Source organism: Sporobolomyces koalae, assembly GCF_050403365.1.
Source record: "Sporobolomyces koalae JCM15063 DNA, S_koalae_JCM15063T_v1_ctg14, whole genome shotgun sequence".
In the NCBI taxonomy this organism is placed as follows: Eukaryota; Fungi; Basidiomycota; class Microbotryomycetes; order Sporidiobolales; family Sporidiobolaceae; genus Sporobolomyces; species Sporobolomyces koalae.
Window position 1 is genome coordinate 294,492 of NW_027481757.1, and position 25,437 is coordinate 319,928.

General features: G+C 55.8%; 7 protein-coding genes across 7 annotated transcripts; 4 read left to right on the forward strand and 3 right to left on the reverse strand.

Annotated features, from left to right (window-relative positions):
• Positions 1–112: 112 nt before the first annotated feature.
• Positions 113–2,191, reverse strand: JCM15063_000558 (uncharacterized protein; the record flags this gene model as incomplete). Its single annotated transcript, XM_076678476.1, has 7 exons — positions 113–350; positions 440–945; positions 1,030–1,362; positions 1,435–1,624; positions 1,700–1,820; positions 1,897–1,968; positions 2,041–2,191. The coding sequence occupies 7 exons, from the start codon at positions 2,189–2,191 to the stop codon at positions 113–115; spliced, it is 1,611 nt and encodes a 536-aa protein (XP_076534459.1).
• Positions 2,192–2,436: 245 nt separating this feature from the next.
• JCM15063_000559 (uncharacterized protein) lies at positions 2,437–5,846 on the reverse strand (the record flags this gene model as incomplete). Its single annotated transcript, XM_076678477.1, has 9 exons — positions 2,437–2,677; positions 2,757–4,635; positions 4,698–4,867; positions 4,939–5,051; positions 5,126–5,225; positions 5,300–5,382; positions 5,462–5,543; positions 5,637–5,715; positions 5,822–5,846. 9 exons carry the CDS (start codon positions 5,844–5,846, stop codon positions 2,437–2,439), a joined length of 2,772 nt encoding a protein of 923 aa, XP_076534460.1.
• An 852-nt stretch (positions 5,847–6,698) lies between these two features.
• Positions 6,699–8,125, forward strand: JCM15063_000560 (TLC domain-containing protein; the record flags this gene model as incomplete). Its single annotated transcript, XM_076678478.1, has 8 exons — positions 6,699–6,932; positions 7,007–7,184; positions 7,254–7,354; positions 7,420–7,437; positions 7,500–7,579; positions 7,660–7,796; positions 7,875–7,944; positions 8,032–8,125. The coding sequence occupies 8 exons, from the start codon at positions 6,699–6,701 to the stop codon at positions 8,123–8,125; spliced, it is 912 nt and encodes a 303-aa protein (XP_076534461.1).
• A 318-nt stretch (positions 8,126–8,443) lies between these two features.
• On the reverse strand, positions 8,444–10,331 carry JCM15063_000561 (pepsin-like aspartic protease; the record flags this gene model as incomplete). Its single annotated transcript, XM_076678479.1, has 10 exons — positions 8,444–8,503; positions 8,576–8,685; positions 8,772–8,847; positions 8,923–9,000; positions 9,079–9,158; positions 9,222–9,457; positions 9,535–9,938; positions 10,014–10,026; positions 10,107–10,184; positions 10,249–10,331. 10 exons carry the CDS (start codon positions 10,329–10,331, stop codon positions 8,444–8,446), a joined length of 1,218 nt encoding a protein of 405 aa, XP_076534462.1.
• Positions 10,332–12,724: 2,393 nt separating this feature from the next.
• On the forward strand, positions 12,725–17,768 carry JCM15063_000562 (uncharacterized protein; the record flags this gene model as incomplete). The annotated part of the gene is made up of 12 exons (XM_076678480.1): positions 12,725–12,761; positions 12,852–13,067; positions 13,149–13,479; positions 13,547–14,051; positions 14,135–14,373; positions 15,479–15,964; positions 16,032–16,723; positions 16,794–16,967; positions 17,035–17,208; positions 17,264–17,484; positions 17,564–17,637; positions 17,702–17,768. The coding sequence occupies 12 exons, from the start codon at positions 12,725–12,727 to the stop codon at positions 17,766–17,768; spliced, it is 3,216 nt and encodes a 1,071-aa protein (XP_076534463.1).
• A 1,837-nt stretch (positions 17,769–19,605) lies between these two features.
• Positions 19,606–22,306, forward strand: JCM15063_000563 (uncharacterized protein; the record flags this gene model as incomplete). Its single annotated transcript, XM_076678481.1, has 4 exons — positions 19,606–19,755; positions 19,833–20,182; positions 20,255–21,296; positions 21,368–22,306. 4 exons carry the CDS (start codon positions 19,606–19,608, stop codon positions 22,304–22,306), a joined length of 2,481 nt encoding a protein of 826 aa, XP_076534464.1.
• A 267-nt stretch (positions 22,307–22,573) lies between these two features.
• Positions 22,574–25,157, forward strand: JCM15063_000564 (uncharacterized protein; the record flags this gene model as incomplete). The annotated part of the gene is made up of 12 exons (XM_076678482.1): positions 22,574–22,595; positions 22,661–23,157; positions 23,232–23,421; positions 23,487–23,719; positions 23,791–23,868; positions 23,934–24,019; positions 24,079–24,219; positions 24,291–24,436; positions 24,500–24,708; positions 24,786–24,874; positions 24,959–25,051; positions 25,139–25,157. 12 exons carry the CDS (start codon positions 22,574–22,576, stop codon positions 25,155–25,157), a joined length of 1,803 nt encoding a protein of 600 aa, XP_076534465.1.
• Positions 25,158–25,437: the final 280 nt, after the last annotated feature.

Sequence of the window (25,437 nt, forward strand, 5' to 3'; positions counted from 1 at the left end):
GTAACTTGAGAGATCTGCTTGCAATTCTCAAGGGTACTTGCACATTCTACTCGATATGAAAGATCGAAATGACAATCATTGAGTCCGCCGAGTTTGCTTCGGGGTGATTGTTTCAAGCATCGAATTTGACGCCTTGAGCGAGTCCGAGTTCGTCGCTCCAGTTGAGCGTGCACGAACTCCATCGCACGTACTGTTTCCACGCGTCTCCTCCCGATTCTCGACCGTTGCCAGTCGCCTTGTTGCCGCCGAACCGCATACCAATTTCGGCCCCCGAAGTACCAGCGTTGACGTTGACGATTCCGCAATCGGAACCAGCCGGACCGATGAATTGGAAAGCCGAGCTCATATCCCTAAAAAGAATCGAGTATGTGGTCAAAACCCTCAGGGTTAGTAAGAGCTTTGTGCAGAAAACCCTCGTGATTGGGAATATCTGACTTGCCTTGTAAAGAGTGAAGACGACAAGCCTTGTTCGACCGAGTTGTTCAACTCGATCGCTTCTTCGAGCGTTTCGAACGTCGAGACGTACAAGATGGGTGCAAACGTCTCACGTCGCATGATCTCGCACGTTCGTGGGTCTTTGACGAGCACGATCGTAGGTTCGACGTAACTGCCGCCTGCGAGTTCTCCTTCGAGTTTGACCGCTTTGCCACCGACGAGGATCTCGCCTCCTTGAGCTTTCGCGTCTCGGAGTGCAGCTTCGAAACGAGTGACTGCATCAGGACTGTGTACGGGTCCTACGAGCGTGTTGGGGTCGAGAGGGTGTCCCATCCGAGTCGAGACGGATTTGTAAGCGTCGACGAGTGACGTGAGGAAGTTGGAAGAAATCGAATTGTGCAGGAACAGCCTTCGAGTTGTCGTGCACCGTTGTCCACTCGTTCCGAGGGCTGCAAACGTGATGGCACGCAGCGCGAGTTGCAAGTTTGCATCAGGCAGGACCGTTGCCGCCTACAAGGGAACGAACGAAATGCTGAGCGGGGCGCGCTGTTCCGGAAGAACCCCTTCTTTGTGCATGGGATTATCAAGACTCACGTTGTTGCCTCCGAGTTCGAGCAAACTCTGTCCGAACCTTTCAGCAACTTTCATACCGACTTGTCGTCCTCGAGCTTCCGATCCAGTGAAAGACAAGAGGTCGACTCGCCGGTCGTTGACGAGAGCTTCTCCAACGTCGCCGCCTCCGCACAATAACGACGACAGAGCGCCATCGAGCTTGTTCGCCTCGAGCACACTCTGGATGATCTTGGTCGTTGCGATCGCCGTCAGGGGAGTAGTCGGTGCAGGTTTCCACACACTCGCGTTTCCAGTGATGAATCCGAGCGCAAAGTTCCAACCGTACACGGCGACTGGGAAATTGAATGCCGTGACCTGTTTTCCTTTCCGCATTCAGCACTCTGACCTCGAGGTTTGTAAGGTGAACGAGCGAAATTCGAGACTCACGACGCCGACGACACCGAGAGGATTTGCGACTTCGGTCGCAAAATGTTTCTCGCGTTCACTCGAGTAGACAATTCCTCCGACGTTGCGACTGAGTCCGACTCCGAGGTCGCACACGTCGACAAACTCTTGTACTTCTCCTCGACCTTCACTCAACACCTTGCCCATTTCGAGCGAGACGAGTTTGCCGAGACTGAGAGGGGGGGGAGAATCGTCTCGGAGTGAGCTCCGATATCAGTTTCGCGGAAACGATTGAAAAAAAACGTACTCGTCAATGTGATCGTTGAGCGCGGTCCGGATCTGGCGCAAGACCTCGCCTCGTTTCGGAGGAGCGACCCCTCTCCAAGAGCGGTACGCGGCTCGAGTTGCATTGAGGGTATCTTGAACTTCTGTTGTTCTCTCTCGTCCTCTCTTGAATCAGTTTCATGTCAAGACGTAGAATAAAGGGAGAGGAAAATATTGTACCTTGAGGAGTAGCAGTTTTGACCTGACCGAGTACTTCACCCGTTGCACAGTTGATCGACTTGTTGATAGGACCTGTCCCAACTCTCAAATCCTTGTCAGCATCTGACAAACAAGCTATCGCGGAATGTCGATGAGTCTTGGTACCGGATCCTGTCCATTTCGAGTGAAACACTCCTGGGATCGGACTGCCGTCGGTGGGCAAGTGGAGAGCACTGAGCACCGAGTGCGCCTGCGTCGAGAGCGCACGGCTCGTCCTGTACCCAGTCCTCGTCGCTGTTGTACGTAGTGAGAGCATGTGTTGTAGAGTCTAGCTTGAAGCGAGAGCGCGATCGAGAGAGAGAGAGAGAGTTGACTGCCGCCGAGCCGAAAGAGTGGGGGAAGCAAAAACACGTCGACACAGTCACGCGTCTCTTGGAAACTTTCTCTCTTTCTTCCAAATTATATAGATTCCAGACTTATGGGACAAGCTATTACAGGACAGTGCAGAACACAAATGCGACTCGTACAAAAAGGAGGAAAAAATCGACACAAACTGAGTGATTAATCCAATCGAGTCACAAAACGGTTCGATCCAAACCCAGCAGATCCGGTCGGACTCGTTGGAGTTCTCGGAGTTGCACCTGCGTGCGCTTGGTACGGAGGATGGGGCGGAGCGAACGAGTGGTACGAAGGGGACGCGTGTGACCCGTTCGATCCGGTTTCGTACGTTCGTGCATCGTCGTAGGCTTGAGACGGGATTGGTCCCGACGCTGATCGAGGAGGAGCCGAAGATAGAGTAGGACTGGATAACGAGTAGCAAAACACGTGAGCTTGACGCATATCGTGTAAAAGATTCCGTATCGCGAGGTCCGAGAACTCACGGAACTGTCCCGGGTCGACCCAAACCAGACATGCTCATCCTGTTCTTGTTGACCTGCAAAGGTCTCGTATCGAAATTTGGCGTCGCGACATCGTCCGCTGGTGGTCCCCCTGAGGTGTTGTACCCGTCGAGTGGAGGTTGCGAACCGACTGGAGTTGCGCTCGATCGCCACGTGCGTGCGATCTCTTCCGCATCCGAAGGTCCCGCACCAGGAGAAGGTCCAAACCCAGGAGAACCTGGACCGACATTGTATCCCGAAGGTGCGAACGATCGTCCACCGTTGACGTTGATGCCTCCTACCGAACTGCTCGTGCCCGCACCTACGGGACGACGGAACGCTCCCGCACTGATCGTGCGCTTGCCATCAATCGGCGTCGTCGGAGGGCCCGAAGCGTTACCCACCGGCGTGAAGTACCCAGACGAAGCCGGCGTCGCATCACCATAGACCGGGTTCCCGTTGCCACTCGCTCGCAACGAAGGTGACGGGGCACTTGGGGCAAACTGTGACGTTGAGCCTGGACTCGTTACGACAATGTCTCCGTGTTTCGAACCAAGCCCACCGTTACCGTTGCCGCCGAGAGGCTTGATCGAGATGGGCTGGCGAGGCGTGCCGCTCAGGGCTCGAGCAGCGATCGGACGAGGTTCGAACCCAGACGTTGGTGCCGGAACAAACTGATTGATGGACGGATTCGTCGGCGATGCGATCGGCAGCGGAGAGGGGAGGGGCAGCGGTTCAGGCGCAGGCGCATGCACGACGATCGAGTTGGGACGAGGCGACGAGATTGCGACAGATGGAGGAGGCGGAGGTACCGCTGCCGTCGTGGAAGTGGGAGCGTTGACAGAAGGACGCTCGATAGAGGCAACCGGGCTCTTGGTCTCGCGCGGAGGAATGAGGGGGTCGAGCAATGGCTGGTACTCGCGTTGGCGAGGCGATGCAGGTTCAGCTGCTCGTGCACTGACAGGTTCAGGGGAGCTGCTGTCGGTCCTGGACTGTGGCTGGACATCTGACGGGACATCGGGCGAAGGGATGGGGACGATCGGCGTTTGGGGAATAGCCGGCGAAGTCTCGAGCATCGTTTCGCTGATCGTCGGCAAGCCCTCGTCAGGTTTCGTGATGGCACCTCCAGCATAGTTCCTCGACGTTTGTCCGTTCCGTTGCTCGTGGCCCTCATCGCCATTCCTCGCCGCCGATTCGTCCTCGCGCGCTTCCCGTGCTTCCCGTGCTTCGATGTCCCCGTGTCCACCGTCGCTCGAAGGCGCCTCTCCGAGGTAGGCGAGGCTTGTTCGGTTCGTTCCCCATCCTTCTTCAGGCGCCGACAATGCGGGCGTGTTTGACTGGTAGCCCGAGACCGGACTTCCCAGCACGGTGCTCAGCGAGCCGAGCGGAGGCGCAAGCGGCGCAGAAGCCTGTCTCGAGGACTCTTCGGCACGAGGCGCTGGACCTCCGAAAGAGAGTCGTTTGAAGTCTGGAAGAGGGTTCAGTTGGGGACTGGTGAGGGTGAGGTGATCGTTGCCCGACGTCGCACGGTCGTTCGCATAGGCGGTAACACCTGATTGTGAGCCCGCTATCGAAGTGCGAGGCGAGTTCAGGTATTGAGATCCGGACGCGCTGCCTTGTTGCGCGAACGCTGAAGAAGGCTGAGTTTGGAAGCTCGCCATGGAACCATACTGCTGCTGTGGTTGGTGGTGGCCCGTAGGTTGTTCTTCTTGATGGAAGTCAGGCGACTGTGCAAGGGGTTCTTCCGCGTACTGTCCCGCGTGTTCGGTGGCAGAATCGCCTGTGTCCGCTCCGAAAGGTTCAGAGATGGGTGCCGGGTTGAACGTAACTCCTTGAAGACATCGCTGAGCCTCTTGCAACAGGTAACTTGTGCGCTCGTATCCTATCCGAAAGTGCGAGTGTCAGGCCGACTTCGGAGGCGAACCGGAGAAGACGAGGACCTACCCTCGTAATGCGGTCGAGGCTCTCCGGGTTGCGTGCGTTCAATCGGCAACTCGTCCACCATGAGCTTGCCGAGCTCGGCAATGATCGTCGTCTTTTCTGACAATTCGAGCAGAGCGCCAAGTTTGAGCGATAAACCCTCTCGAATCGCAGAGCGCTTGAAATCGCCGAGCCTGCCGTTATGGATGCAGACCAGTTGAGTGCCGCGTCTCAATACAGGACAGCATTGCGAGCGATTACTCACCGAGAATCTTCGGTCAGGACGCTGTTCTCGAGTCCGATCATCTCGTCACGCAGTTCACGTAATCTTTGTTTCGCAGCGGGAAGATCCTTGTGCTCTTCCTTCATCTTTGCAACCTAGAGTCACGTAAGGCCAGCATCAGGATAACATGTCCGTGCATGTCGAAGCTGTGAATCGAGAGCTGACTGACCTTGCGTTCTTGTGCGTCGATCTTGCCCCCTTGTTGATCCCTCGAGCGTCTCAAGCTCGACAAGTTCTCCTCCATGGTTCGAATCTCTTTAAACTTGAGTCTAGACCACATTTGACGAGAATCTCTTCAATGAGCACTCGGGTCTTGTTTCGAAATGTTGGGAGGCAAACTCACCGATACTGGGTGCAGTGTTCCGCATATGCGAGTTCTGCCTGAGCTTGGTAGTCATACAGATGAGCGACTTTGGCAAGGACATCCTGTTTGTGCGAATCAAGTCAGACGACAAGTCCCCAGGGTGTGCGGTGAATGGACGCTGGGGAAAGGGGGGTAACTGACTCCGAGGTCGTCTCCTTCGAGGTTACCCCAATCGCGAATTGCATTCGAAGCTCTCGCTTGATCACCTGCCAGTTTCTGCGTGCTGTGAACCGGAGAACCAATGTCGATTTCGTCATTGACAATTTCCTTGATCTCCGGGTAAACAACAATGAGAAGGGAAGGGGAGGCTGCGAACCTGTCGATGGTCCGCCTCTCCGAGGTGAGCACTTCGTGCAGCTGCTTGAAATCTCCGAGGTTGACATGCGGGCTGTGAGCTGCGAGATGTGCGGCAAGTGTAACGCAGGTTGCCGAGAACAGCAGAGTAGACGATCCGCGTCAGGCAAAGACCGGGCGACACCGTATGAGTATCATTGGACTGACCAATCTTGGTAAAGAAGCCGGACATGGTGCGGGTGTGGCCAGGGTCCACTAGGGTGAGCGAGAGAGGCAGTTGAATTCAAGTCCCGCCGCGCGACGCAGCGAGGCGGTGCAGATTCAGCTCGACACCTTCCCGTTTCGTGCAAACTGTTTGTCGCAGCCACACAACCTCACGCAAACTCCGCAGACTCGCTTTAATGAAGACCGAACCCTGAAATTCGACGTTGCCGAAGGTCTCTCGTACGGAAACAAATTGCGTGCAAGGCGAGGATCCGATTGCAGAGAGAGAGCTCGTAAGAGAAGCGCCCTTACCACAGCGTGCAGAACTCCGAGACCCACAGATGACTTTGACTCGAAGCAAAGCCTGGCGAAATCTGCGAGTCGAAAGGGGTCGAAGCGCAAAGAGGCGATCGTTCAGCTTCCGCCAGGCGAGTCTCGCCGCCATGAGCGGCACAGCGTCCTTTCCGTCGTCCAGGCGACGCTAGCAGGGAGCCAGAGAGCTGTGCAGACAGGCGTCAAGCACGAACTGCGAGCAGTACGCCGAGGGAATCTAGCGCGGCTCGTTTGTGGCACAGGGCGGGCCTGCCAGACGGACATGTACCTTTCTGGAGCATGTGATAGGTCCGGTGATTCGTTCGTTGGTCTGTGTGACGAACGATTCGTTGGGCCTTTGAAGCACCGAGCGAGAAACTGTACGCAGCTGTTCGCCGCGCAAACGGACGCAGTGCAACTCGCGTTGAAGATCTCGGCGAGCTTGACAGGTGCCGGCCTCGTACAGTCGCACGCAAAGTTGAGTTGAGAACGGAGTGGGGAGAGCGGCGATCAAATTGCGAGGCGATCCCGACGACGACTAGCCGACTCAACACCACTACATCGCGACATGTCGTGGCTATCCTCGCCGGCACTCGCCGCTCCCGACTGGATCCGTCCATATGCCCAGCCCATGGCCGACTCGATCGGGTTGACAAAACTCGGCCCGGTGTTGCACCTCGCGCTGTACTCGTGCCTCGCGTCGTTCGCACTGCAGCGGCTCAGCTCGGTCGTGAGCCCACGTGTGACCCCCAAGTACTACCCCAAGATCAAGAAGAAGCAGGACGATTGGGATCTGCACATCGTAGGTTTTCCACCCCCTCTTGGCTCTTCGGCATCCGATCACTTGGCTGAACCTGTTCGGTCTACACTCCACAGGTCGGATGGGCTTTCTCCCTTGTCGCTGCTCCTCTCGCACTGCACCTCTTGCGCAACCCTTCGCCTGAACTTGGGTTCGATCCACTTACCGGATCTGCCCTGCGCGAGGAACGTCTCTCTGCGATCGCCGCTGGCTATTTCGTGTGGGACGCGTTCGTGTCTGCGCTGCACATCAACAGTACGCGAACTGTTCATGTCCCCGGGGACTCGCACCTCGACTCGTGCTGACATGACGCTCGAATCGCAGCTCAAGGCCTCGGCTTCTTCATTCATGGAGCTGGCTGCTTGATCGCGTTCTCGTTCACGCTGCGTCCGTTCCTCCTGTGGTGTGGGCCCGCTTTCCTCATCGTGCGTTACTTTCCCCATCTTGCAGCCAGTATTGTGCCATGTCTGACATTAGTTTCTACAAATAGTGGGAAACTTCGACGATCGCAAGTCCGAGCCCTCGTACATATGTATAGACCGTGACTGACACTCCCGAGGGCGTGTCTAGTTCCTCAACATGCACTGGTTCCTCGACAAAACGAACCGAACCGGATCGCTACTCCAAATGATCAATGGCTTCTTCCTCGTGTACGTCTTATTCTCAGGTACCATACGAGATCGCGACACCGCGCTGAACCAACTCGGAATGTGAACCTTTTTTTTACTAGTTCGGCTTATGTCGTGTGCCGATTGATCTTTGGCGTGTACAACTCGTACAAACTCTTCATCATGTTGTTCACGTCGGGATCCGTCTTGACGAAAGCGACTCAGGAGAGTACCGGTTGGATCCGATACCTTTACCTCGGTACAGTTCACGTTTCTCTGCTCTGATAGTCGATGAAATAACGATATGGCGATAACTCACGCAGGTTGAATCACGTAGCTCTCAACCTCACGATGAACGGGTTGAACTTTTTCTGGTTCCGAGCCATGTTGTTGGCACTTCGAAAACGGTACGCCTTTTTTCCTCTCTGTTTTCCCCCACCCCTAACGAAAAACTCATTGAATGAAAAACCTTGATTTCCTGTATTGGATTGTAGGTTCGTGTCGAACTCGTCGGCCGAAGCCAGAAAGGAACCGGTTCAAATCGATGGCAAGTTGAACTGGGGCAAAGGGGACAAGAAAGGACAGTAAAATACGGTTACAGAAAAAGTTCATCTCTCCCACTCTCTCTCGAAAAACCGAACATGCAGCTCTCTTTCTATCTGAATGACAAGGAGATGATACTTTCTCTGTTACCCTAATGGATCTGGATCATATGGCAGATCACAATATTTCGAGAAATACACTCGCCTTGCAGGCGGGGGTTTTTACAGGATGATGAACAAACGGTATCAATGAGGAGACAGAAGACTTGTGCAGAGCACGGGTATCGATACTGATAGGGGTTTTGCTGCGGTAACAAAGAGAAAGAGTGGCACTAAAGAGAGCAGAGAGCTTGGTTGGTTGTGTTTAGCGAGGGGTAGCGATTCCGATCCGGTTCTGGTTGACATCAAAGATCATGTAGTACGACTAGATGTGACCGTAAACTTTGCGTCAGGGGGGGTTCGGGTGGGAAAATGGTACTATCGGGAATGTACTCACTTTCAGGAAGACATCGCCGAGTACCCAAGTGTCTCCCATGTTGAGGTTCTGGCTAATCACGGCTCCAAGACAACGAGTGTTGTCGGAAGGAAGTGGACCGAGGTTGAAGTCTGAATTGGACGAAAAGGAGCAAAAGATGATCAGCGACGAGCTCGAAGCAGCGGTTTGGTTACAGGTTTCGAGGAACGGTCCTCACCTCGTGCATCAATCGAGAAGCGTTTGCCCAATTGACGATTGAACGCAAACGAGACTTTCGGACTCGCTTGACAGGGCTAGAGAGCCGGAAACCAACGAAAGAGATTCAGCATTTGCAATTGTTGGATTGAGCGAGGACAAGCCAGACGCACGAAGGACCAGTACGAATCGCGTTCCTTGCGAGACAGAGGCACGTTGCCCCAAAACTCGGCTGCAGCGTCAGGAGGTGCCTGGTACGGGATATGAGCGAGTCTTGTCAGCGGGCTCAAAATCCTTCTCGAGACCATCTTCTGAGTCTGTTTACTCACGATGATCAACGCGGAGCCCGAGTCAAATGCAAAGTTGGCGAAGCCCTTCCAAGCGTTGCGATTGTTGACATACGGAGTTGCTGTAGATGTTTCATTTCCTCGTCAACACGATTCGTGGCGCATGGGGAAAGAGTCAAGCTTACACGAGCCGATTTGCCACAAGGTGCGGAATTGCTCGTCGACATCCTTCGAGACCGAGTACCAGGTTGGACCTGTCCCAATGTATTTGCGGTTGAAGCCGTTGAACGAGATCTTCGATTGACCGGGCGTGCGCGACAGGAGCATCGAGAAGTATTCGCTGCCACCCTGTTGGAACAGCGTGAACGGGAACGCGTAGGAGCGCGCAGCGCTGAGATCACGGAAAGCGAGTCCGACCACACTGTCGGGTGCAAGCGAGCTCGAGTCAAAAACCTGAACCTCGAGCTCGGATGGTCTAGTTCGAAGCGGGTGACTTACCCGTCTGAGGCTCGCGAGCTGACATAACCACCGATAGTAGTCTCGGCAACCACGTCTTGGTTCACGACCGTCGATCTTGCGATCGTGACAGTATCTCGCACGAGCAAGCCGCTGCCACTCGTGCCCGTCGGCCAATTGCTTTGTACATTGAACCGAGTAGGAGCCGCCGTCGAGCTCTTGCTCGCATCGTATCGAGCTTTTCCGTCGCACGAACTATCGGTGCAGGTAGATGACGCGAGCGCTAGGTCGGTCGAGCCAATGTCGTAGTAGACGTTGAACGATTGCGGAGGCGTGCCGACCGTGATTGGTCCAGTCCACAATGCCTGTCCATCGTAAGAGAGGGATTGGAAGCTCGCGTCTCGCTTGTCGAGCGCTTCTGACGAGTTGGACGATCGAGACCGGATCTATTTTTCGAAACAAGCGATGAGGATCAAAAATAAAAATCCAGAGGAACGACCGCGAGCTTGGATCTCACGAACCTGCGAGTACTTTCTGTTCACGATGTACAATTACAATTGTCAGTAAACGGTATCGTATAGTCACCGTGCAAAGACAGAGGAGACAGGGCTGACCCGGCGAGGCGAAGCCGTTCCGTGTCGAGCGCTTCAAACGAAATCGAGCCGTTTGACGCCTGAAAGCCGACGTCTCGTCTATGTGCACGATATGGCATGAGTTAATCATGATAACTCAACGTCGGAGCAGGTATGAACTAACCGTTGGAGAGCGACATCAATCCGGCGAGCTTGAACCGCCGCACAGAGGGAGAGCAAGGTGGTCGTTGACCCGAGAAACAGCATATTTGGGATTCCGTCGAGTGTAAAGGGAGGCAGGGAGGTGTAGAGGAGAAACAGAAGAGAGAACAGGTGTCGAAACTCCGAAATGTTGACAGAGGAGAAGTGAATCCGGGGGTTTACAGAAGTGATCGTCGCCGGCAAGTCGGGACTCGGAGATCACTTTGCGCGAGTCCGGCGCCTGATACAGTACTATACATCCGACCTGCTCTTTCCTCGAGCAGTTTCCTTCTTGAGAAGCGAATCAGGACCCGTTCATTACGAATAGGTCACTGCCAGGAGTGATCGCGTGCAGCAGTGTATTGTCTTGGAGCAGGAGCGACCCGTGGCAGAACATGCTGTCTTTGATTCTCGGAGAGACAAGTTAAATTCGGGAAGGAAAGAAGGTTGATCGACAAGCGAAAGAGGAAAGTCTGTCGATCCGGATTGAGCTCGATCGATGGAAATCCGGCAAGCTCTTGAAAGAGTTCGGCTTCTGGAGAGAGCTAACTCCTGTGCTCGTCTCGTGAGCAGCTATTTCGTTTGAAAGTCATCGCGACCCGGCAGTTGCTTTCATTGACGAAAGCGAGACTTGCCCGATAAGCAGGCCGAGGCATTATGCATGCCAGGACAAGGTAAATGACCTGCAGGTTGAACTGCACGTCAAAATGAAGCATGGCGCATGGTGCATGGCAAGAAGTGCCGTTCAGTCGAGGCAGATTCGCAGAAGGGCTGGCTCAAAAGCGATCAACACAGCATGAAGCAGCAACCCGGCGATAGGAAATACCTTCACTCCTGGCAATGAGCCTGCGCCGATTAGAGCTCGTACAGACAACGGGCATGTGAGGCCAAACTCGAGCAAGTGTCTGACAGCGAGATTTGCGGGCATAGTCCGAACACTCAATTTCAACGCTCAGCGGTTCCGGCTTGCTCAACCTTATTATCGACTCAGTGCCTTAGAGAGGTTCAAGCTTGCTTCTGGCACGAAATCCATTCCTACCTGATTGCGCAAGGCAGAGACCGTCTCGTAGCGCCGAGACAGGCCGACGTTCGATGCAAGCGACTCCTGCAAGGAAAGCGGACGCCTCGACAGTATAGCTTGGTACACACGTGTCGGTCATTGTTCCTCGAGACGAGCACTCGCTGGGCGTCTTTCCGAGCGGTTTGAGCACATCCTCAGGCGGAACTAGATAGGTATCGAAGAGGTCCAAGCTGGCGGTCGGAACGGAGTCGATCAGGTCCTCGTTCCTGCGAGCGTGTGTCAGATTGTCTGTGGCTGTGGATCTGCCGATGGATATGGAAGAATGAATCGCAGACGAGCGCGACTACCAGTCAAGCCGTGCTGACCTGCTTGGCTCTTGGGATTCCTCAAGCTTGATCTTTGGTGATGGAGATCTGTCGAACATATCGACGTTGCCAATCGGTGGCTGTGAATCATAATCGCTAGGACGGGGAGGACGGCAGGCCATGAAGAGCTCGCTTTCGCTGATATAATCTCGCCAATGGAGAGAATGGCCAAGCAAAGCAGAACTCGATCTCGTGGGAGCCACTGTGCGCGTGGCGATAATGCCTGGAACGGCCGCGAATGGGATAGCGGGCGAAGGGGGTCCACAGACTGGAATGATGGTTGACAAGCCGTCGCCAAGCTGGGGAGGCGTGGGAGCAATCGAGCTCGATTCTCCGTGCGACGCAATTGAGGAATCCAAGCCAGAAGCTGCCAAGCTGTAGTGTTGAGGCACGACACGGTGTCGTCGCTCGAGCGAATGGAAGATCCAGCTCTGATCGAGTACATCAACTCCGAGGCTGATAAGTCTGGTTTGACGACGATCTACAGAGGGTAAGTCCGACGCCCCAGACACAATTCAAGGAGGACGGTCACGAGCGCGGCATGCACAGGGCGAGGCAAGGCGAGGTTGAGCGCTCACCGTTGAACGAGAGCGTCCTGACTCGCTCGTGCGCGAATGCCGAAGAAGACGTGGGTCTCGAGAATCGTCTGCTCTGTTGCAAAGCTGCCGCCGTGATGCGCCCACAGCGCCCGGGTCGAGGGAGCAATCAGAGGGGAGAACCACGCAACAAGGGAACAGAAGACCGGTGATGGTTGCGATTGCTTCTTGCGGAGACGACTACTGTGGAGGGCGAACATGGTGGCTGCCGCGCAAAGTGACGAGGCGACTGAACTGCACGTCGCGCATATCGTCGGCAGACGGCGCGCGCACCCGCGCCCGGGAGACTCCCTTTCGCTCAACTTTTTCACCTGCCCGCATTGACAAGCGCGTCTGGTCTATTACAAGCTCGTACATCGGCAATCTCAACCAGATACCAACCCAGACAATTCGTCTCGAATTCCGGAACTTGTCGCCCCCACCTCTGCCTCACGCTCCTTTGTTCTCTCTCGCAACAGCTCAAGCTTGTAGAGCAAGATGAGCGGTCCGACAGTCTTGATCCTCGGAGGACTGAGTAAGTCGTATGTGCTCACGGAACGAGTAAGCTCTGCGGCGAGCACGATCCTCCTGCTGACCCACACTGCCCGCTGCGTACGCGTGACAGGTGGAGACGGCCCTCGACAGCTCTTGCCGTACCTCTTCTCTCCGGAATGCCCACCCGAGTCGAGGCCCAGCTTCGTGCGAGTCGTCGACAAGCACCTGGCAATCCCTGCAGCGGGAGCCTACACCTTCTTCGCCGACCCAGACCTGAGACGGATACTCGAGAAAGGGTCAGAAGATGGTACAGTCGAGTACATTCAGGGGAATTTGCTGGTCCAAGGTTCGTCTTGCAGGATCTCGAGCCGCGGCGCTGTCGAGCTCTGTTGTACTGACCTCAGCCTTCGCTTCGTTTTCCTGACAGCAACCCGGACAAAAGTTTTCACCCTGCCGGACGCTCGCGATGGGAAAGGCTTCGATCATGTATACGATTTCACGGGCGAAACGGATTTTAGGGCACCGGACCTGGTCCATGTCGACCGGACGCTACGTCTCGCGCTCTTGCTCGGTCAGGCTGCGATCGATGGGCGAGTCGGAGCGTACGTCAGAACGCTGCCGTCGTTCTACAAATTGAAGTCGGACGAGAGCAAGAAAGGTCTCAAAGTCGGGTCTGAACGTGCGGGCGACGCCGAACCTTGGGGCACCTTGAGCAGATGGTGGCACGAGGCTGCGCGCGGTTTAGCGAAGCTGGAAGCGTCAGTCGCATCGTGCTCTCGTCGATCCGGGCTATTAACCACTGACCCCGCGATCTGCAAGTTGCAGTCTGCCACTGGTCGTGGTCAGGCCCGCCGTCTTTTACGGAGACTACACCGTGACAGGATTCACCCCTCGCGCGCTCATAGGAGAGGTGTACCGATTCGAGAACGAGCCCATGGCTTTCCTGTGGTCCGAGAATCTCGCCTGCAACACGTGTCACATTGCCGATTTCGCCGCGGCCCTCGGCTGCGCCGCGGCATGGGCTCGCGCGCACGGATCTAGGTCGGCCATTATTGGTGCCTATTCCGTCAACCTTGTTCCAGCGTTCGATTCAAATAAACCGTTCGCAGCACTTTCCGAGGGACCGTCGCCAGTCGTTCCTGCCAAAAAGGAGGAGAAGGCGATCCGAGCGGCCGTGTTCAACGTCGAGGACGGCGGCGACACGGACCAGAAGACGATGGCGAAGCTCATCGAGCATGCGATCGGAGTCAAGACTGGATTTCACGGTTCCATCGTGAGCACGTTCGCCAAGCTGAATCTTTCGGATGTCGTCGAGGATGCCAACGAAAAGGTATGCGGACTTTCCCCATGACTCAGCTTGTACATTTCGACTGGACACAAGCTGATCTGGCTCCTGCGGCGAAAATCCGTTAGCATCTAGAAGGATGGTCGGCACTGCTACAAGCATCGGACCCTCCGATCAACACCACCGTGCCAATCTCTCCACAAGTACCGGTCGACCTCCTGTCGCCGTACCCGATTGCACTGGATTCTTCTGCTCTCAGGCGCCTCACTGGATGGAAGCCGACGCGCAAGCTCGACGTTGAGACTGTCAAAGCTTCCATCGAAGGTTTCCGAAAGGAAGGGTTCTGGCCCAACGCAGTGCCGCGCAAGTGAGCTGCGCTTTTCCATGGTTGAGCGCCGACACAGAACCGTAAGACTTCGGATAGAATCTTCAAGTTGTCACGTCGTCCCATCGCATACTCTATACCTTCCTCTCGTTCACTTTACCCTACTGCAACCTTGACGCTATGATACTTACAGCAGCAGATGCGACGGCCGAGCTCCCTCGACAGACGAGCTCAGATCAGCGTTCAAGCGTGACCTGGAATAGGCCGTGAGCGGCAGGCGGCTCGCCCGCTTCGGGCGGTTCCCCTTGGGCTTTCCAAGGTAATACTAGAGCGCATCGGCGCAAGACCGGGATGTGTCCTCCGAATATGTCAGCAAGCTCTCGTGCATTCGTAGGTTTTCTTTTCCGTCTTTTGACCGCGTCGACGCTCTCCGGACTAGGCTTGCTCTTCTTTGGTTCTTCTGCTTCGACCTTTTCGTGGAGCGAGCGGGCTTGTGCGCCAACTCGCACGCTAGACGAACAAGGCACGATGCGCAGGTCTCAGGGCACGCTGACGCCCGCCAGGGCAATCGATCCAATATTCTTCACCGCCTCGAGACACGGAGAAACTGTTTGAAAACGTCGCCGCTGCCGATCGCTCTTTCCCAAAATTTTCCGCGAATTCCGCACCACCCCACATCGTCACCACGCGGATCATGGAGCACCTGGCGGATGCTGCTTGCCGCGTCTCGACTGAGACAACGCGTCTAGACACAAGCTCGGCGCCAGACGACTCGCGCCCCACCAGTGCGCTCGCGTCGACTTCGGACTCGACCGAGCAGTCTGCTCACTCGACACTTCCGCTCCCCCGGCTCGAACCCGAACGCAAGCGAGCCCGGTCGTCCATGTCGCGCGAGTCTGACTCACTGCTTGCGGCCCCGCCTGAACCCAAGACGAAGCACCGTCAAGCGTGCATCCCGTGTCGGAGCCTCAAAATAAGATGTCTGGCCGACGAGGATACTCCCGAATCGTGCCAGCGATGTGCACGGCTTCAGGTCACTTGCTTATGGAAAGAGGCTAGCAGGCGCGGGAGGAAACCGAAGCAGATGTATGTCGTTCGCTGAGCGCTGTTCGGGTATATCCGCTGAGGCCGCTTTGCGTATCTCCAGGCCCGCGGTATCCGCCGCATCTTCGACCACTCGCAGTCCGTCGAGGACACCATCGCTTGAATTGCTACCGCATCCAGCTCCAATCGCTTCCGCTTCGACCTCGGCCTCGACCTCCATTGCGACCCCTTCATATGAGCCAACGTCGATTGCCATGAGTGCACCGCTACCGCAGGCGACGATCCCGACGTCTATGCACCCTTACTACCCTCCCATGTCGCTCCCGCCGGCACCGCATGCAGTCCGACCTGCACTCCTACCGCATAGTCGCGCAAACTCGTACCATTCGAACGAAAACTACACTTCGACAAGTCCGATCTCGCTCTCGCTTGTCGACGTCGCAAGAGCGAAGGAAGCTGCGCTTTCGAACCTGGGCAAGGCTCGCACGAAGGTGACAGCGCGGACTCAGGCGCAACCCATCAATCGTCAGGCGGATCCAGTCGATCATGGAGTTTTGACAGACGCAGAAGCCGCAGAGCTCTTCGAGCAGTATGTCCCAGCTCTTTTACGACTATGTGTCAACGAGCATCTTGATTGACGCGATGATCGCTCGCAGCTTCCATTCGACGTTAAACGCCTACCTCATCCTGTTCGACCGTCACCTTCACACGGTTTCCTATGTCCGCCAAACTTCGACCGTACTGTTCACCTCGCTGCTTGCCGTGTCAGCCAAGTTCTTCCGACCAGATCTGTATCCGACTCTGCTCGCGCATGCGAAAGCGCTCACAGGCCAAGCCATGGCCGACGGTACCGCATCGGTCGCGATTGTCCAATCCCTGTTCCTCCTCGTTTACTGGAAGGAGCCGTTCGATCAGAACGCATGGCTCAAGGTTGGGTACGCCATCAGGCTCGCGTACCAGCTTCACCTGCACAAGGAGCGGAAACTGCCACTCGCCGATTTCAAGGATGAATTCGAAGCTCGCCTGGTCATGGACCGAGAACGGACATGGATATGTGCGACAATCTTCGACCACTTGTACATCCTGCGACTCGACGAGGAGGAGGACGACGGCTTTTGCCAGACCTCGATGATCCAATCGTTTCGCATCAACCCAGTCGAATGGTTGGCAGACACGAGAAAGTATCAGGTCGACGACGACATTGAGCTAGGTCCGACTCTCGAATGGGTCAAAGTCTTGCGGCTCGCCAAGGATATTGCGCATTCTCGTCCTTCGCATGCGAGGTCCCTATCCAACCATCTCCAGGGAATTCTCGAGTCGGCGTATGACCGCTGGGTCACAACACCTAGTGAGCTGTTGCTCACTGTGCCTGACAGAACCTATGCCTCGTTACTGACTCGAGGGTGTTCCCGTTACAGCCGCTGAATCGACTCCAGCCGAACGACGGCGAGCGATCCGGATACAGTTCTTCATGAATGCAGCATTTGTCGCACTTCATCGTGCATCCCTCGAGGCAACGGAATTGACCGAGGAAGGCTCGCGGCGGTATCACGTCAACGGAGTCAACGATCAAAACATTGCTCGCTTCATCAGTAGGTCTTCCACATGGCTAGCTCTCGCCCTCCTAGTTGATTCTGATCAATGTTATCGATTCTGTAGCATACAGTCAATCGCTTGTCGAATCCATGGAAGATCTTGAGCGAGAAGGCATGGTGCCATTCTTCCAAGATCTCCTCGCCCCGTCTCTCTACGCTTTCGGCGAATTTCTCGTCAAGCTGTACCCCGGCTGCGGTCCACACACCCGTGCTACTATCTTGGATTTGCTAACGCGAAGTGAGTCAACTGTCGTGTTTTCGCATGTTTTCGCGCTGACGTGGTCTCGTTGCAGCTCACCGCGCTTTCGACAACGCCGCCGCTGGACGGGACGACACGACACCTGCATTCATTTCTCGCTTCTTTCAGCTCACGCTCCGTATTCTCGGCGCCGCTCCAGCACCCGCTCCTGGGCACGCACACTTTGCAGATGCTGCATATGCCGCAGCCCCGGTTAACTGCCCACCGAACCATCCTTACGAAGGCTACGGCGTCGCAGGTAGGGAACAGCCCCACGTGAGTATCGCTAGTTCGCTTTGGCCTCGTTCGAGGATCCGAATTGGGTCCTGATCCGAATATCGCTCTTGCCGAACAGCCTGGACATGCTCCTCACCAGGCTTACCTCCCGCCTTCATTCGTCAACTCGATCAATGACGACACTCAGTACTGGTGAGTCTCGAATCGGAAGCTGCGGCCCGCAAGGCTCGTATTGACAGCGTTCACGCTCTTGCAGGGATTCGCTACTCCCGGGAGGTACCGGTTGGTTCGACCAAACTTTAGACGATCTGCTTCGCACTTGATTGCACCTGTATCACTTTATCACCAGTCTTGCTTTGCTACCTACGCATGTTGTCCATTTTAGAAAACGGAATACGTTCTTTTTCCTTATACGCTGTCTCGCGATTTTGCATCACGCTGGCTGCCGACTCTATACACCGTTACTGCATTAGCTGGCTGCGGCCGGTTCAAGCTTTTCCGCTGACTGAAACATCGAGAGTTTGGAGTGCACGTGCGGTCGTCTTGGTCAAATTATTTGAACGCGTCGCTTCTTGCCATTTCGGTTAATTCGTTGTACTACACCGGTTACTGTCAAGGCTACTGTATACCTATCTACTCAGTCTCCCTAACGACAGTGTAGGGTAAACCGTAGGAGAGCGCGCGGATATATAGGCTATTTTGGTTGTTCGCGCGCGCACGTTCCGGAGAATATTCTCGGGCGTCAGAACGTTTCAGGGTTTTACCCCGGGCTCTCTGACTATGGCTTGGACGCTCCCGATAGCCATTGAAACCAACAGACTCGGAAACACCTGACCTTGGCTTCGCTTCTTGCACCTGCCTCGTTCCGCATTAGGCCTCCAAACTTGGAAGCGTCAAGTTTCGACATCAAATTCTCTCCAACGCGTGGTCCCGGGTCGACCTGTTTCATCTTTTGCGCAGCTTTGTTCTATTTTTCGTGCACACTCTCCCTCTCTTCGCTTGATCTGAATCCTCGAGAAACGCGACTGCCGACAACACAAGCATCACGCGCACGGTCTGCCGCTTTTCCGAAATCGACAAACATGATTCGGACTTTCCTCGTCTGCGCGACTGTCCTCCTGAGCCTCACAAGTCCTCTCACGGCTCGACCATTCCGACTCGCCCAAATAGTCGAGTCAACATGTCCGCTGTCACTCTCAAGATGTCCGACCAGCATCGGTTACGAATGTGTCGACTTGCAGGTAAGTCCGACTAGCAGTGTATAGGGGGGATCTACTTGGTCTCGCTCAGGGTTGGGTGCAGCGAGTCCATAGTCTGAACCTGACGGGTGATCGTGTTGTTGCGGCAGACCGATATTCAACAATGCGGCGAATGTTCAAACAACTGTGATTTGATCGAGGGGGTCGACATGGTCGGATGTGGTACGTCTCTTGAGAGCATCAAGCGGTCTCGTATCCGAGACCTGTCGTTGCGGACGAACGAGATCGCTGACTTGGGTTTTGTGGTGTTGCAGTTGAGGGGACATGCGAAGTCTGGTCGTGCGCAAGAGGGTTCGACTATTTGCTGGAGACGAAGAGTTGCGTTCCCGCGTATCCATGATTTCAAGGACAATTATCGACTCGGCGTCGACATAGACCTGTACATAGACTTTCCGTTGGAGGAAAACGTATTCCTGGGATCGACTCGACGTTTGCTCGCCCCTATAGCTGTTCAGTCACTATACCCTTGTTCCCCAGCACTTGCTGCAAATCGATACCATTTCTATCTTGTCCCGGCTGTATCTGGTTGCTTGAAAGGACCGCGATGGCGATGCGCCGAGATGACGCACTACGAGCTACGAGCAGGTGAGCCTGTTCTTGCACAGTGGACCTCGATGGTTCGAAGCGGATACGCCAGGTGGTGATCGTGAAAGTGTCTGGTCGTACGCGGGAGCTGCTCGCGGTCCGGAATCAACATGCAAGAGATGAAGGAGGATATCGATCGGCAAATAGTACTGTTTCGGACGCGCTTCTCGCCTCCTCGCGGTCGCTTGATCTCTACCTGATCTGACTGCGGTCCAATCACGCTCGACACAATCAGCTCGACTAACACCCGACCCGAGGTCTACGCCTGATCAGAAGATTGCGCACTCCCCACTCTTGGCAGCTCCACATCAAGGCGATGGCGGAGTCGGCGCCGAGACCGTCACAGGAAGAGCTCTTGCAGCGATGGAACGCATTGATGCATGATCCGACGCTGTCGTTCGAGTCGATCAAGCGACGCGCAGTCGAGGGTGCTCTCGACAACTCGATCCGGTCTCTGTGCTGGCGGGTGAGCCTGTCGTCTGCTTTCCACAGTCCGGCACGTCCATTTAGGAGCGTGTAGCTTACGCTCGAGCGATGTGACAGTATTTCTTTGGGCTCCTGCCTTCGCCATCTGCGTTTGCAGCTTCGGACGCCCACTCGACCTATTCGACCTACTCGTTGCACCTCGCTCACCAGCGATCCGAGTACGCCGACCTGCGAGAGCGATACCTTCGAGCACCAGATGGAGGATGGATCAAAGACGGTGAAAACGATAACGAGGTCAAGAGCGCTCGGGAGGGGAGCAGCGAAAGCACTGGCTCGCTCGGGAAGCGTCCAGTCAAGGTCGACGCGCGAATCAACAATCCGCTCGGTCTCGAAGATGACAATCCCTGGCAGTCGTGGTTTGCGGATCTCGAATTGAGAAAAACGATCCGGCAAGATGTCCAACGAACGTGAGCCGCTAGATCATTCCTACTCCCGTCACCCAGGTCTGCCTCATCTGACAAAGTTTCCGCGCGAGACAGCTTTCCCGAGATCGATTACTTTAGGCTTGCCTCGACCCAGAACCGCATGACCGACCTCCTTTTCATTTACACCAAGCTCACTCCCGATATTGGGTACCGGCAGGGCATGCACGAATTGCTCGCCCCGATACTTTGGAAGACCGACCTCGACTCTCTAAGACGCTCGAACGAACCTGACAACGAGTCTCTGCCACATCTCGTGCTATCAAACGAGCACATTGAGCACGACACCTGGTCGCTTTTCACCGCCCTCATGAAATCGTGTGCCCCCTTCTACGATCACACGGCGACTGTCGCCCTCCCGAGATCACCCTCGCAATCGAGAGGATCTACCGGACTCGGATTGTCGGCCGTGCCCGTCGCTTCATCGACGGCAACGACACTGGTCCAACCCATCGTCGCGACTGCGGCTCATCTTCATTCCCTGATTGCGACTCTCGACCCCGAACTACACGCCGCCTTTACCCGACTGCAGGTCGAACCTCAACTGTACGCGATCCGGTGGTTGCGTCTGATATTCTCGCGCGAGTTCCCGCTGTCCGAAACGCTCGTGCTGTGGGACGGCATCTTTGCGCGCGACCCCTCGTTGCAAATCACGCAGCATGTGGCGGCCGCCATGTTGTTGCGGATTCGAGATTCCCTCATCGCCGCTGAACGAACTGGAGGGTACGGAGAGTTTCTCCAAGTCCTCCTGAGGTACCCTGCCTGTCCCGACGGTACGTTTCGAACCGGGTTGCTCCTGTCTCAGGCAGTGTACCTGCGTGACAATCTGTCCCACGAAGGCAGTCTGTTCGTGCGGAGACAGAACGAAGAGCTTGGAATCACGCATGCGCACTCAGAGGTCGACGAGGAGACAGACCTTCGAAGCGCAGCGGCTCGAGGCCAGTACGGACAGAGAAAGGCGAGTGGAGCGAGTCCGGCCGTCGGAGTAGGGTTGCTCGGAGAAGGTGGGTTGGTAGGAGACCTCGCAAAAGGAGTCTACGGCAGAGCCGAAGCTCTCGGTATAAACAAGGCAATTCTGGGCACCTTTAACGACATTCGGGTAAGTCGACCGATTCGTTGACGTTATCGCTTGTAGTGATCTGTTCGCTGACGGGATGGGGAATGTCACAGCGAGGCGTGACAGCGGCACAAGCTCAGATCGAAGAACAAAGACAGCGTCAGCGTGCTCAGTTCTCCCAGATTCCTTCGAGAGCACCGTGGGAGGCAAACTCGGTTCTGCAGTCGTCGGCACGAGACACTGCAGCTGATCTCGCGCGAATGCGCGTCTCGAGCGCGGCGATGGGAGAAGCTCTTGGACTGTGCATTAGCGTTCTTGAGCGAGCATTGTCACCGCCAACTCCCGATCTGTCGGGCGCTCAGAATCTGGCGTCCACGGCCAAATCAGCTTCAGGAGCGGGTTCTACACCGGCACCGACGTCGCTTTCGATCGCACCTCAAATTATGGCGATCACGGCGATGAAGCACGTGCGAGATGTGCTGGGAGGACAAGCCAAGACGTTCGACCCGAGTGTGCTCACCCCGCTGCAGCAAACGCTCGACCTGCTCAACAAATCGCCACCTTTGCCCCCGTTACCGATCGAGTCGCCTCCGCTTCGACCAAGTTCGCCGCCAACAGCGACACTTCACGCCCCGCCGTCTCCCGCACAAACAACTTCGGCGGAAGTCCACGTCTCACCATCTTTGCGAGCACCGGCACCACCGCCTGTACATTCAAAGCCTACCAGCAGTCCTTCCTTGTTGCCTTCGGAAGTTTTGGAGTCGACACGAGCGACGGGCACGATCACAAATTACCTCGGATCGCGGTCCGAGAGACCTCTTCCAATGCTCACTCGCACCCCGCAAGTCGCTCCCGTGTCGCCGAAACCTATCGACCCGCTTACGAGCAGTGGATCATCGCGTGCGGTCTCGCCCTTGCTGACGGCGTATGGAGGGGCGTCGCCAGCGCCTTCGTCACGGAGTACGTCGGGATGGTCTTCCCCGCACAGCCCTCCGAAGCGCATCCCATCGCCTCCAGCTCGCTCGCCTTTCGATCCTCTTGGAGTGTTGTAGAATTTCACCAGTAATATGATCGCGAGGATATTGGTGGCGATGCTCGCTGAAAAATGTCTGCTCGCGAAGGTCGCGAATGAGCTCATGACTCGAAAGATTTCTGCAATGGTCGACTTGACGCGCGCTTGATCGCTAAATAACAGCCTGTAGATGTAGCCCTACAACGGCCAAAGCTGATCGGACGAGATCGAGCGAGCGAGATAAGGGACCGACGAGATCGATGAGATGCGCGAGCAGCTTGTGTTTCTGCCAGCACTGCTCCACACCATGTCGCTCAACAGGGTTCTCGGTGCGTTAAAAAGTCCTTGCGATCCACTCTCGAAGCCCTGCTGACCGCGGCGTGCGCTTGAACAGCATCCGGATCTCGCGCTCAGCGCACTCTTCGCGTCTCGGCCAGTCCGGTCCACCGACTGTTCACCACGAACGTCGCTCGCCAATTGCAGAACCCTGACCTTGCCAAGGAGACTGCTCGCAGCCCGCCTCCTTCGTCGCAGCTCTCGTCGACCCCTCTGCCCGCCGGTACGACCTCGACCATCAATGTCGCCCCCAAGATCGTCCCTGCTACGCCTGCTGCCGCTTCCGCTTCCGCTTCGGGTGCTTCCTCTTCGTCGTCCGGCGCGAACCCGCCTCCCCCTCCCAAGGCGCCCAAGCACCGCCTCCGCACTTTCGGTCGCACCGTCCTGTTTGTCGTCGCTGCCACCGGCACCTTCATCGTCTGGCGATCGTACGAGCAGCGTCACCCCGGAGAGCAGCTCCCGCACGACCCTTCGCTCCCGACCGTCGTCGTTCTTGGTAACGGATGGGGAAGTTCGGCATTCTTGAAGGAGCTCGACAACACGGGATACAACGTCGTACGTACCTCGTTTTACCTCTCTATGGCATGTATGAGCTAGCCCCGTTGACGTGAGCGCGAACCGAATCTCAGGTCGTCATCTCGCCGCGAAACTACTTCCTGTTCACTCCCCTCCTTCCTTCCGTCACGGTCGGTACCCTCGGTGCTCGTTCGATTCTCGAGCCCACGCGTTTCCTCACCCGACACATGAAGCGCAAGACCGAAGTCTACGAGGGAGAAGTCTACGAAGTCGACCCTGAGAAGAAGACGGTCCGATTCCTCGGTGCGCTTTCTCTTGTTCTCCCGCTTGATTTGTGTGCCACTCGCTGACAACACGGTCGTGCACAGACAACTCTGAGATCAAGGGAGAAGTTGCCGGAACCGAGGTCGCGTACGACTACCTCGTCTACGCCGTCGGAGCCGAGAACCAAACCTTTGGCATCAAGGGAGTCAAGGAGCACGCGTGCTTCCTCAAGGAAGTGTGGGATGCCGAGAAGATCCGTGGACGCATCATGGACTGCATCGAGACGGCCAACTTTGCCGGACAGACCCAGGCTGAGATTGACCGACTCCTCCACTTTGTGCGCATTCTCTCTGTTTCCTCATTTCTCCTCATCCACCTTTTTCTAATGACGATCTGCTATACACATAGGTTGTTGTCGGTGGTGGACCTACCGGTGTCGAGTACGCCGGTGAGCTCCACGACTTCCTCAAGGAGGATCTCGGAGACGTGCGTCTGTCTTCATTGCCCGACATTCTCTCTGTCCCCTTAGCTAATGATTTTGAAATCCGCAGTGGTACCCTGAGCTCGCCTCGCGCATCAAGATCACTCTCATCGAGGCTCTCCCGAATGTCCTCCCCATGTTCTCCAAGCAGCTCATGTCAGTCTGGTTGCCACCCGAACCAAGTCCCGCTCAATCCTGATGCCAGTTCTCTGCAGCGACTACACCATGTCCACCTTTAAGGAGAACAAGATCGACATTGCAACCAAGACGATGGTCAAGGAAGTCAAGGAGAAGACCCTCGTCGCGCAGAACGAGAAGAAGGAGCTCGTCGAGTACCCTTACGGACTCCTCGTCTGGTGAGATCACCTCTGTTCCTACTGAGCATCGTAACTGTTTCGCTGATATACGTTTGAGTTTGTGCGCATAGGGCTACCGGTAACACTGCTCGTCAAGTCACCAAGGATTTGATGAACAAGATCCCCAACGAACAAAACTCTCGCCGTGGTCTCCTTGTCGATGAGCACCTCCGCCTTCTCGGTGCTGACGGCATCTTCGCCCTCGGAGACTGCACTGGTATGTCGCTGTATTTCCGAAACACCAAAGGACGATACTGATTGAACTTTTTGCTGGGCACAGCTACCAACTACGCCCCTACCGCCCAGGTCGCTTCGCAGCAAGGACGTTACCTCGCGCGCGTCTTCTCCAAGCTTCACAAGAAGGACGCCCTCCTCCGGGATCTCGACTCGGCCAAGTCTGGCAACGCTGAACCTGCCCAGCTCGACTCGCTCGCCAATGCCGTCATCCGTGCCAGCAACATCTCGCCCTTCTCGTACTCTCACCAGGGTGTAAGCTGACTCTTGACGCTTTGCGGACCTGTCGAACGTCGAAGCTGACTGTTTTCGCGACCATTGACCCTTGACAGTCCCTTGCTTACATTGGATCCGACAAGGCCATTGCCGATCTCCCCTTCCTCCAGGGTAACCTCTCGGCTGCCGGTCTCGCCACCTACTAGTACGCTTGCCCATTTCCTTTTCCAGAATTGCCATTGTTCGTCCGCTAACCGCGGTTCGAGGTGCCTGTCTTTTCCCTCCACAGCTTCTGGCGTTCGGCTTACATCTCGCAGCTGTTCTCGCTCCGCAACCGTCTCCTCGTTCTCGGTGACTGGGTCAACGCCAAGGTCCTCGGCCGGTAAGTTCCCGAGTTTCCTTTAAACCTCACTCGCGACTCGTTGTACGAAAGGTTCCTGACCAAAACCCCCTTTCCTTCCTCTCACAGTGACGTTTCACGAGCATAAACTTCCTCTCCTGTACGTACTGTCGACCGCTCTCACGTTTCCATGACGCGACCGCAAAATTCCCCAAAAAGCCGACGAGCGCCCACCCTCCTCTCTTGTTTTCGTACTTTCCGTTGTTCTCCTCGAGACAATCAACAAGTCTTGCCGGATCTACGTACCCTTGGTTCTAGGGCATGTCGACCGACACACTCCTGCCTTATCCCGCTATTTTGATGAAACCCTCCTGTGTTATTACTGTCATTCTCCTTCCTTCCGCTATATAGACTCGCTTATTAGAACT